The sequence below is a fragment of the Atractosteus spatula genome, chromosome 14 (assembly GCF_055471065.1).
Source record: "Atractosteus spatula isolate fAtrSpa1 chromosome 14, fAtrSpa1.hap1, whole genome shotgun sequence".
NCBI lineage: Eukaryota > Metazoa > Chordata > Actinopteri > Semionotiformes > Lepisosteidae > Atractosteus > Atractosteus spatula.
Genome location: NC_142719.1, coordinates 25,668,314 through 25,680,453, shown reverse-complemented (window position 1 = coordinate 25,680,453; position 12,140 = coordinate 25,668,314). Strand labels below are relative to the sequence as shown.

At 39.3% G+C, this 12,140-nt stretch overlaps 1 protein-coding gene across 10 annotated transcripts in view; it reads left to right on the top strand.

The window, feature by feature from the left end:
• The window catches only part of tcf7 (transcription factor 7), a 55,108-nt gene extending 43,221 nt beyond the window's left edge, over positions 1–11,887 (top strand). The window contains exons 6-13 of one of the 10 annotated variants that reach the window (XM_088933293.1): positions 807–893; positions 2,026–2,145; positions 2,572–2,734; positions 2,994–3,101; positions 3,913–3,960; positions 5,918–5,966; positions 6,439–6,511; positions 9,049–9,462. In XM_088933293.1, the coding sequence (XP_088789419.1) occupies positions 807–893; positions 2,026–2,145; positions 2,572–2,734; positions 2,994–3,101; positions 3,913–3,960; positions 5,918–5,966; positions 6,439–6,511; positions 9,049–9,355 (955 nt within the window). In that variant the 3' untranslated portion in view covers positions 9,356–9,462. Of the gene's footprint in view, positions 1–806; positions 894–2,025; positions 2,146–2,571; positions 2,735–2,993; positions 3,102–3,912; positions 3,961–5,917; positions 5,967–6,438; positions 6,512–9,025 lie in introns of all 10 variants that reach the window. The other 9 variants (XM_088933298.1, XM_088933295.1, XM_088933294.1 and 6 more) reach the window with 9 other exon arrangements.
• The last annotated feature ends 253 nt before the right edge of the window (positions 11,888–12,140 follow it).

Below are 12,140 nucleotides of genomic sequence, written 5' to 3'. Positions count from 1 at the left end.
ATTTGCAAATGAATCCCTCCTTGATCAGGCAGTGGAGCACATACAAGCCCAGAGCCAGTGACTTCACAAGCCCTCACTGACCTACAGACATTCCACCTCCCCTAGGGGCACAATTGTTCAACATCAAAGGACAGTGACTTTCCTTGGGACGACGTATGATCCCCGCCTGATGTTTTTGTGATGTTTATCCTGTGCTCACAAGCCACTTCGTTCAGTGAGTCACTCAGCTGAACTCCTCCTCAGTGCCCTCAAGCTGGGGCCCAGCATAGTGATCCACTGGGGTTTTCTTTAGGCTGTGAGGTTTAAGCGACAGTTTTTGGCTAGGTTACAGTTGCCTTTTAATGCGGCATTGGCTTTTAAAAATGTATATTATAAACTTCCTTAAACGTGGCCCGCTTTCTTTTCTGGGAAGGAGCAGCCAAGAGACGTGACATTTGTACCCTGGTGGAGTTCTTCTGGTGTGTGTGATCTAGCATAATTCAGTGCGCCTTAATCAAATTTGAATTTTCAATACTGTTCAACCCATGGGAGAGTTCAGCTGGACATCGAAGAACAAATAGGGGGAATTAAAAGTCCCTGATAGTGCCAAGGAAAATCTACCATATAAGGAAAGATCATGTCTTTTATAAATCTGGAGTCTGTTTCGTTTGAACATTCATCTGCCCTGAGTCACTGCTGCCCACTTGCACCGCAGTGGCTCTCAGTGTTTCAGAAGGGAATGTTAACTGGTGTCAGCGTGCTTGGACACAGTAGGTCCTCCTGTTGTTCCCGGTAGCTTGATGGCCTATTTCTTACCCCAAATGCAGGCAAAGTCAGCCTGTTTATCCCATCTCATCGTGTGGATTCAGACAGCCCTACTCTTCCAGCCTCCCCACCAGCTCCTCTTTCTCCAGGTAGGTATGGGCCGAGCCAGGAGGGGGCTCCCCTGTGCTGCCCACCCCCCTCCCATTCTGCTGCTGCTTGCACTTGGCCCGCCCCATCGACTCGAAAGTCGACTGCCCCGCCGGTACCCAGCCACCGGCTCCGCCCCGCCTGCAGACAGCTGGCAGTGCCTCCGTGTCCCTGCTTTGCGTGTGGCGGCAGCAATGTCCATGTCCAATACCCCTCGCTGCGCCGTCCCAACCCAAGAAGACAAAATGCTTCCGCTGATCACTGCTGCATCACAGCCGTCTGTTGCTGCTCTGGACCAGTACTTCAGAACATGTCTTCATAGGCCTAAAGGAACATGGGAAGACAGGCATTGGTTGAATCGATATTACTCAGTGTTTCTGCTCTTTGTGTCTTTTAATTCAACAAAGAAAACATTTTGGGGGGGAAATTGGCATTGAAACTTGAAAAAAAACATTGGTATGGACTGAGTCTTATATGTTACAATTAGTTCTAAGTAACCAAATTGGGGAGTGGTTAATGTATGAAAATCAGTGAGTATATCTTTAACATCTTTTTCTAATTGTAATCATTTTAGAGCAGTAATGAAGTTTTAATGTAGACATTGGGAGCTGTATTCCTTTAATGTACTAGAAATGTTTTTGTGATTTAAAAAGGCCTCAAGCCTTTCTTCTTTTTTTTTTAATCCTGTAAATTATCAAGATTATAAAGATGTCTCTCCTGTTATGTTTGGATACTTAAAGTGCTTAATTGATTCAAGGGTTCATTTATGTTTGACCTCAGTGAAGGACCCCATCTTTTATCCTAACAGTAATTAACACTAGCGTGTCAGATATTTTGATCGGAAAGCTTTCAAACTGAGATAAGTGAACTTATTGACTTCACGGCAGAATTCTTTAATGATAGTAAAATTCTAATAACTTACTGTTTCACTTCAGGTTGCTTCTGGTTTTCCTTTTCTTTTTGTTGCAAGTTGAGCTCCATCTGGTGGCCATTGTTCAAACTGAGCTTTTATGTGATCAAAGATCAGTCCCAAAGGGCAAAAGGGCAGATCTGGTACTAAACTGTTACAGCTGTACAGCGGATCTGCATGGCTTCCAGCCAGTTGTTAAATAGATATTTCCTTGTCTTTTCCAGGTTTCCCCATTCTCTGGTGCTGGGTCCTTCTAGCATGCATCCGACGGGTATTCCCCACCCTGCCATAGTGCCCCCTACAGGCAAACAGGAGCATGACCAGTATGACAGAAATATGTATGCGTACGTATACCTAAAATATTTTTTTTTCACAGAAGGGGGGAGGGAATTTCCATTCAGGACCTCTGATAATGAGTTAAAACATAAAGTTCTTCGTCTTTTAAATGAATGGACACTGGAATCATGGGAAAAGTAGAGCCAGTTTCTTGGGGGGAGGGAGTTCAAATCCAGTCTTGCCCACAAGAGATTCCACAGTGGTGTTTTCAGCCAGTTCCTAAATGACAACTCACTATTTATTATTTCCTGTTTTGTAATGTACTGTGTACATTGTGTGGTGTTCTCTGTTTTACTGCACATGACAAGTTGCCAGTGGGTCTGGGAGTCACTTCACACGGTCATGCCCCATCGTGCTACGCGTTGTGATGTTCCAAAGTGTGTGGCTAAAATCCAGGGCCCCTTGTGTAACGCCAGTGTGCATGTATCCAACAGGAAGCCCCAGCAAGAGCCAAAACGAGACAAGGAGCCAAAAAAGCCAGTGATCAAGAAGCCACTGAATGCTTTCATGCTGTACATGAAGGAGATGAGGGCCAAGGTGATCGCAGAGTGCACCCTGAAAGAGAGCGCTGCTATCAACCAGATCCTGGGGAGAAGGGTGAGTGGCCCACAGAGCAGCACGGTGTCCACTGTCTGACTGTCTGGACTGTCTGTCCAGTGGCCCACCAGGAGCGGCTGAGCTGCAGTTTGTGAGCAGGAACAATAATACTGGGCTACCTCTTTTTTTTAAGTGTCAAGTTCCAAATTGAGAAATAGTGAAAACCAAAGAGAATGAAATGTTTAAAAAACCCAAATTTGCTTGGGCTTTACTCCTAGACATGTCTTCACTGAATGAACCATTCCCTGTGTTTGTATAGTGGCACGCCCTGTCCAGAGAAGAGCAGGCCAAGTACTATGAGCTGGCCAGGAAGGAAAGGCAACTTCACATGCAGCTCTACCCAAGCTGGTCAGCCAGAGACAACTATGTAAGTCAATCACATCCTTTACCTTGGTTTTTATGATCTAAACTGGAATGGCCTATGAGAATGACTGTGTGTTTTCAGGAAAAGAAAACTCTTTTGTTCCGGACGTCAATCGGACATCATGCAGCCTCTGTCAAAAAGTAAAGATAATGTTTGAGATGAAGATTTTATTTCCTCATCTCAATTGATAATCTTGTAAGGGCTTTTTGTCTCTTACAGATACATGGTTAATAAGGATTAGGGTTTAATTGATATTGTACCTTCAGTCAGGCCTGATGTGATGCTCTCACTGCTTTCACGTTGGAGTTTTTGGAAATCCCCTGATTCTTTAAGTTATACCATACATTTTTTTTTGGTTTTATAGCACTTTTTATCTGCACATGTATTCTGTGTGTAAAAGTATCTTCTACTCTTATGACTTGGTCCCCAGTGATGGTAACAGTCATCGTTGTGATCTGAGTCTTGCTCTGGTAACCTTCACAGATTGCATAAATCCAAATGGAGGGCTTGCCTTTTGACTCCAGGAGCCTTGAACACAGAGAGCTTTGGTTTTTCATTAATGTTCATAACAGCATCTTGTGAACAGGCAAAGGTTCACTGGCAGGCAGCAGTAGGTTTTATCCAGGATTCAATAACTCTGCAACTTGCATGTTAGGGTCATTCAAGAAACAAGAATGGACAGACAGAAAACAGGAAAGCAAAGAAAAATATAGCCCTTTGCACTACACAATTAATAGCTATATCTGTAAGAATGACATGAATGATGATCTTGTATAATTTGAAGAATGTGAAAGTTGCTGTTGAACTCTTACAGGAATCGAACCTTAGAGGGGAATCGGGGGAAAGGCATAAAGCAGATTGGGTAGGGCAAATATTTTGCACGACTTACTCTACTAACAAGCAAGGAGCTTGCACTTGCGTTCTTCAGACATCTGGGTTCTGGATCAAATATATCTAGACAGGCCTGCAGTAAAAACACCAGATTAAGGCTGGGACACGTATTCAAATCCACTTCAGATACAATCACTGACTCATGCCTGGTGTCATAGAAGTTCAGGGAGAGAGTTTAGAACTCTCAGAAGTAGATGGAGAAGATGGAGATCCTCCAGATACTGATCTATATATGGAGACAATCGAAACCTATTTATCTTAAAAATTAATTCTGATGCAGACTTCTTTTACACTCCGTTATCTAGCCATACACATAAACTATGCTTCTTTCTTTCTAAGAACTAAACAATTCTAACTCTGTATGCATAAATACAGTGGCTTGGTGTATGGCTTCTGCATTCTGATTTTCCTGTCTTTTTTGACAATGTGGTTATTTAGTTTGCCTGACTCTGCCACCACAGGGTAATAAGCTTTAGTTCTAGAAGGCCTAAATGTCTTCTTAGCAACACTGTGCATGAATTAAAATTTCCTGGATACTGACTTTTTTACTTTCCTTTATCTTTTCAAACAATTTGAACTTAAAAGTAATGCCTTTGTGTATCTCTCCCATGAGCAAAAAAGAAGCATGAAATAGGAGCTCTTACATGAATTCATGAAGGCATATTTACATTATTTTGGAACAGCTTTTGCTAACAGCAGCCTAAGGTCACTGATGTGGATCGGTTAATATATTTCAGATTTTTACTGTTGATTACGAAATAATACAATTTGCAAACACAATATTAAGGAGGGAGTGAAAATGAGGATGTGACTTTCCCTTTAGGATACCATTCCTCAGGAAGAATTTCAGATAACTTCCACAAAACATCATTTCTCTCAGAACTAAATCTGAACAATGGTAAACCATTTTATCACACTCAAAATTCAATTTGCAAATGTCATATGATAGAACAAATGATCCCTGTTGTAAGATGCTGGTCTTTGGTATTGCTGGCTTCAGCCTGCACTAAGTGAAAGGGAGAGCAAAATCTAGGTCACATATCCCAGTCACATGACCTGCTATCAGACAGGAAGTACAGTTCCTCCCACGGCATACTTCAGCTTGCTGCGGTTCGGATCTCTCCACCTTCACTGAAACCACAAAGACTCATTTGAGAAGTCGGAGGTGAAACCTAGAGCTGCTAGCTGATCCTTTCTCCTGTCTTTGTTTCAGTAGTTTCAGAGCTCCCCCTGGTCTGTTCTGCATTTCTTTTGTTCCATGTGTATTGGTGTCCTACGGGGCCGTAGACTGGGCTTTTCCAGGATACTTGTATTGAATGGATGTCTTATTAAATCAGTTCAAATGGTGCCGCCTGATACTTTGAGTTGTTAAACAGACATATTAAAGCCACTCCTTTCTCAGAGTATAGCTTTACTTTACTTTGAAAATCCCCTCGTCAGATGGGTTGTCCCTTGGTTTTTCTTTTTGGCTTTCACTGCTTTTCTTGTCCTGGTTTTCATGTGTCATGCAGATGGTATTCACACATGCTAAAGACTAGTTTGCTTTTTAAAGGTTCTTCTCCACAATGATTCATATTACATGCAGAAAGATACTTTTTTGGCCTGTTTTAGGTTAGTTATAGGTGATGTGGATGTGGTGGTTACCGCAATCCCAAAGAATTAGCTGAGAAGAATTTCTTGAGCCGCTTCTTGAGGAATTCCATTCAGTCACAGCAGCATGCTTGTGTACCACGTGGTTATTTCGTTGTGATCCTTTTGTCAGACTGAATTTTTGTAATCTTTGAAAATGAACATTTCCTACATACTGATAAAGAGACGATATTACTTTGTATTATTTCATGTTTTTAGAAAAAGCTCTTGTGTCATAGTACACAAATCTTTCAAGCTTATACATTTATTTAACTCTGTTTTGTGTTTGTGTGTAACAGGGAAAGAAGAAAAGAAGAAAAAGAGAAAAGCAGCAAGATTCCAGTTCGGGTAAGTTAGAATTTGATATTTTAGCTTTTGCTTAATATTAAAATCCTGACCTGGAACACTAAAAACACCTTTTCCATTCATCCCTCAGGAAAAGCATTTAACACTGCAAACGTATTCCACAAAACATCTCCTGACTAAGTTCAGCAAAACACAATTCATACACATGTGCGCTACTCTCTGAATTTCTTAAATTGTTTTCACCTCACACTGTTAAGGCACAGTACCTTACTATACTACAATATCAGCTCTTTTCATGGATGACTGCTGTCCTAAATACTTTTTTCTGTTGTTGGTCTTCGTTTTTCTCGGGTTTAAAGCAATGTTTTTAACGCTTTAGTAACATGCTAACAATTTTTTTCAATTTTTTTTGCTGCCTTTTGTCCCGTTCCTCCTCCTCCTCCTCCTCCTCGCCTGTCTGTCCTTCCTCTGGCCTTGCCCTCTCTCTCTCACGCGCATGTTGTCTTGTGCTCAGACCCTGGCTCTCCTAAGAAATGTCGAGCTCGCTTCGGCCTCAACCAACAAACGGACTGGTGTGGCCCCTGCAGGTGTGTATCCCAGCCTCCTGCCCGGCAGCACTGCTCTCTGCTCTGCATGTCTGTCTCACTAACGCCATGCATACACGGCCTCAGAGCACTAGGAGACTAGAGAAAAGCTAGCACTGGTTTCTCTTGTGGCAATACTGTTTAACATTTTAAAGGAAATTTTAAGGAAGCTGTGGCACCAACCAGAGAGGTGTTCGGTTATTTTTTGGCTCTTGTTTTTCTAAATATTTTATAGGGATCTCCTGCATTTTGCGCACCAGTCTCTTTTTCTAAAACAAAGTAATTAATCAGCTATGCTAATGAGGTAAAGAATTCCCAGATGTTATGCACAGAATTAACAGAGCTCAACGCATGTGAGAATAACCACTTTGAATATTTTGATGGTTAAAGTTAAAATTTGTTCATCTCCATAGGGGTGTTATCATGGAACAGATCTTTGAAAGGTGAAAGAGATTTGGACCCACTTTTGGTGAAGGAAAATTGCTTCCATTATTGACGCACACTTTGTAGCATTTAGTCCTTAACTGCCTAGAATGTCACCTGTTATCAAATGACTTTGGAAATAATTTTGTTATTTTTATACTCTCCATTAAAGACAAATGATCATATCATTTAAAAGATGATACTATACCACTTACGGACTGCAAAGATTTACTGTGATGAATCACCTTTGGCAAAAGCTGAGCTGATAAACTTCTTAGCAATGATGTTTGCAAACAAACCATCTATAACTTAACACCAGCTAGCAATTCAATTGTCCTTTTTAGGAAGGGGGTAGCTCCCATCAGCCAGTCTTGGTGGACTTTACTGTTTTGTTATTGGGGTTTTGCTGTGTCAATGGAGCAGATACTTCCCAATGGCAAAAACTTTCTTTATGAATATGTATTAGTACAGCCCAAATAAGAATATGAAAATGTAGCATTTTGGGATATGCACTGAGTTGCAATGCTCGTTAATGAGTGGGTGGATCAAAATGTCACTTGACAGACATTAGAAATTCAAAGTGGTGAGAAAATGGTATAGTTGGGTTCCTTTTTTTGAAGACGGCCACAATTTTTTTTCATTTCATAAACATTAATTTGACCCTGCGGAACTGACTGTTCATCCCATCACACCGAAATCCGGAATTTTGCTCCTTAAGATTTAGCCGATACTCCACAAGACTGCTGACTGCCATGACGGAGTTTACAGAAGCATCTTGTAAAATGACTGGTATCTGTGCATACATGTATCATAATGACAAAATAGTCTCTGCGCAATATAGGGAACAATGAAAGCTATTCTTCCACAGCTCAGATTCCAGCTGAAGCACTGGCTCTTTGATCTGGTTTATTTTCTATAGAATGATTCAGTGCTGCTTTTCATGCAACAGCCATTGCTATGTTACATCAGTATAGTTCCTGTAATGTCTAGAATATTATAAATGTTCTTGAAAACTATGAGCAATCCTAGTTGTTACAGGGGAAAAAATGTTTTAGTGATCTTGCTGACATCAGCAAAAAAACCTCTTACTGAAGTGCACATCAACACTGTATTCTGCTGGGTGATAATTCTGCATGCCTTCGATCACCTTCCTGAGCATGGCGATAAAAATCCAATAAATTCTCATTTCCCCTTGAACACACTGTGGCTAACACGTTTTTCTTTAGATGTGTCTTTATTCTGCTACTTGATAGCAATCTTAATAGGTGTGCTTTATGGATGTTCTTAACAGATAATAAATGTGAAGAAAGCCACGTGCATCACTGTGGTTAGCGTTATCCTGGTTCCTCCAAATGGCTGCACAAACAAAGCATGCTTTGCACTTTGATGACATTTTGTATGCAAATCTCCATTCACTTTTCAATTAATGCGGTCAGGCCTATACATACCACTGCAAACGTTTGATGGTTAAATGTGACCTTTTGAATTGATCTCAAATTGCTTATCCTCATAACTGTTTCGCTCATCATGCAACTTCCCAGATGAAGTTGGACTTTACCCTGATACATGTACAGATGGTATTTTTACATAGTTATGACTCACTTCTAAATTCTTGATATTACAAAAGCAAACCATCACTTTTTGTTGGAACAATGCCAGTAGATTACTTTTTTCTTTCAGGAAATGGTAATTTCTGTAAATTCGCTTCCAAACCCTCTATAGGGTTCATGATGGTGTTAAACGATATCTGATTAGAATGGGCAATCCCTTAAATGACCTATTTCTTATTGTACCAGCTACTAGCTATGTCAATTTAATTAAATTCAGGAAAAAATATAACCTTAAAAAACTGTTCAATTGCATGCACGTGCTTAAGTGTAAAATAAGCACTTACCATCGTTAAAAATATTCTTTAAATATTTGAGGCATTGCAGATGTGGAGAATCTAGAACTTTTATTTCTTCATTTTGAACTATTAATTGTAAGATCTACCATGTGTACGGACCTCGTTTTTTAAGCCACCTCTTGTTGGTGCATGGTGCATGTGATTTCACTCCATATTGGTGACACTTTGAATCCACGCTTTATTCACAGATAACTCTCTTGACTGTTCCTAGGAGGAAAAAGAAGTGCATTCGCTACCTTCAAGGAGAAAGACGGTGCGCCAGCCCCGATTCTTCCGATGGAAGTGCTATAGACTCTCCCCCTTCCCCACCCGATGTCCCCCCAGCTCCACATCAAACCACGGAAAAGCTTGCCGGCTCTCCAGTGTCACTGAGCAGAGAACAGACCCCCTCCTCCCTTTCTGGAAGTGCCAAACCCACTGAACTATCGGTGAAAACCTTAACAGAGTCGCAAGATCGCACACATCTATCACATCAGCCTTCATCAGCTGCCTACAGCATCTCAAACACTGCAACGTAAACCAGCGTCTAAGAAAAAAACAGAAATAATTTCGGGAGAAAAACAGAAACTTGGAAGAATTTTGGAAATACCGTTCACCGGCATCATCTACTGATGGGGGGATGGGGGATTATATAAACCACTACCAGTCTTTCAAGATTCTCCTACGCTAGTCTCCTGCTTTTTTTATTTCCCCTGATGACAAGGAAAAATGACCCATTCGTGGACCTGAAAATAAATGTCACTGTCTCGTTAAAATGAGAAACTACGAAGATAGACTAAACCCCTATACGCCTGACAAGTTGCACTCATTATATATTCTGTTTTGGAGCCAGCACTGTCTAAAGTTAAGTGTTAGAATAACGTAAAAAGTATTCGTATTTCACTACAAAAATATTTTATGAAGTTTCAGATGGGCTCTTTTATTCAGTTTTAAAATGTAAGTGCTCTTATTAGAGCTTAATTTGTTATATTATGGATGACTGAAGCACAAGATTTTACAGGCTGTTCAGTAAATCCGTGCAATTCACTTTTATACAGCAGTCTGAGTAAAAATAGGCTAGGATCAGAAAAGAATATTGTAAACTTTTAATTTGTATATTGGATTTCTAGGTTTTTTAAGCAGTCATTACAGTTATGTGTTTAATAAATGACTTTTGATCCCCCAACACTAAGAACTGTGTTAAAATTAAAAATCTTAGTGTAACCAAGTAATTAATTAATCAAAACTATATACCAGTTGTGTTTTGGTGCCAAGTTTTATCATGTGTGACATTGGGAAAGTTGTCTAGATTTTGAGTTGTCCACAAAGGATGGGTATGTGGCACTATAATATCAAACTTAAGAACCAGATTTCAGGCAAGGAACTGACAGATAACAATACAGTTTCTTAAGTAAACATATATGTGCTTATAAAGACAGTCTTTTCAAACAATGTGTCATGAAAACTGCATCATGGAGCAATGAAATTATGTACATACACAAATGCACATTTAATTTCCATGCTCTAGTCAACAAAAGCACACCAGAGGGCGCTAACTTTACTAGTGTCTGCCACAAGATACAAGTACAAGCCACTGTAACCACATATCATCAGTTTGAACTGAAATAGTGCCGTCTAGTGGGTACTGTTCTTGTTCCCAGCAGTCACATTTGTACTAAATTCAGTTTTTACCTTGGTTGTTTGAATAGATTAAATAAATTAGGTACCCTTAAAAATGTACACAAGTCTAAATATAACTTTGCATCCCATATATTTAAAGTAACACAGCTGAATTAACTCTGCAAATGAAAATGCAATGTTATTTTGAAGTCCTAGCCCCAAATTCAACATTTTGTTTTGCATTTTATCTATGGCTTTCCCTTCAAAATAGTTATACATTTTGAATAGCCAGCAGAAGTTGTCAATGCACAGGGACTAGCAAGAGGGCTTAACTGCATTATATTTGCGTTGGCACTTTTATTAGTATGCAGAGTGTTAGCCTCTTGACTTAAAATTAGCATATTAGTGTAATAAAGTTGACGTATGCTTCCAACAAAGGATGCACAAATTTTTAAATAAGGTCATTTATAAGGATCAAATGCGTTACATTTGGCTGGTCTATATATTTATGCTGGTGTTAAGGATTTCCATTAATGAGTGACATAAGATTCAAGGCTTCAATGTCTCTGTAAAACTGAAAAGGCGTGCTCAAAAGTCAGTGGAATAAACCAAATGGGTACTGTATCTCACATGAATATCAACGTACAGAAGCTTTAAGAATGGGACACCTTATATGCGAGAATCAAACTTTTCTATGTTGTTTTGTAAAAAAAAACAAAATTATAAAAATGCTTTGCTATGTTTTCATTAGTTTTTTTTTATCATTTTCTGAAGTAATTCACTTCTACATTTTTTTAAAGCAGTGGCAAGGCAATGGAGCAGGTGTTAAACAAGTCTGGGTTTTATCTTATGACAAACTAAAACTCAAGCTGCTTTTACACCACAACTGAGTCTGGATGATAGCTCACTCTCAGATCAGCATACTAATCATCTACAATTCATGCATGTTACTGCCTTACTGTGCCAAAAATAGCTTTATTTTGCGCTTTTAGCATCAATCTTTTTTTTTCTATGGAAAGTCACAGTGCCAAGTGATATTCAGCCAGATATCAGTATTGCAAATACCGTAAATACTCAACAGATGGTGCTGTGATAAGATGTTTCACTGCAGGCTGAAATCTGAAAAAAATTGTGCACTTTGGTTTTTCCAAAGTGGGGGAAAAAAAAATTACCAAAAATACTTAACACAATCCATGTAGTGCTGGCAGTGTCTGAAGTGTGTTTTCATGTATACATTAAATGATTTTGTCTTCTATTGCGATAAAACTTTTGTTAGATGTAATTATAATAAATTTTGGACTCCTTGATTTTTTTCTAAGACTTGTTTCATCACTGAACTTTACATTCATGAATGTAGAACTCAGAAATATCAAGCCTAAAAACCAATATTGTTATGCATGTAGCAAATGATACTATGTGTTCTACTTAAAAAAATAAATTTGATTTGTTTACCTTTGAGTGAAGATATTGATTTCCCCCAGTATCCCACTAGGGGAACCCTACATACAAAAAAAGAACCCATCTGCTGAATTGCTAACTTCCTTTGAAGAATATCACTAAATATCACTGTTTTTTTATACAAAATAAACAAAACTCAAATTTCAGAAACACTATTTCAATCCTGTTCAGAACATAAGTACAAGCTTTACATGGTCATAAAAATCTTGGCAATATACATGGGCATATACCAGTGACTAAACTCAA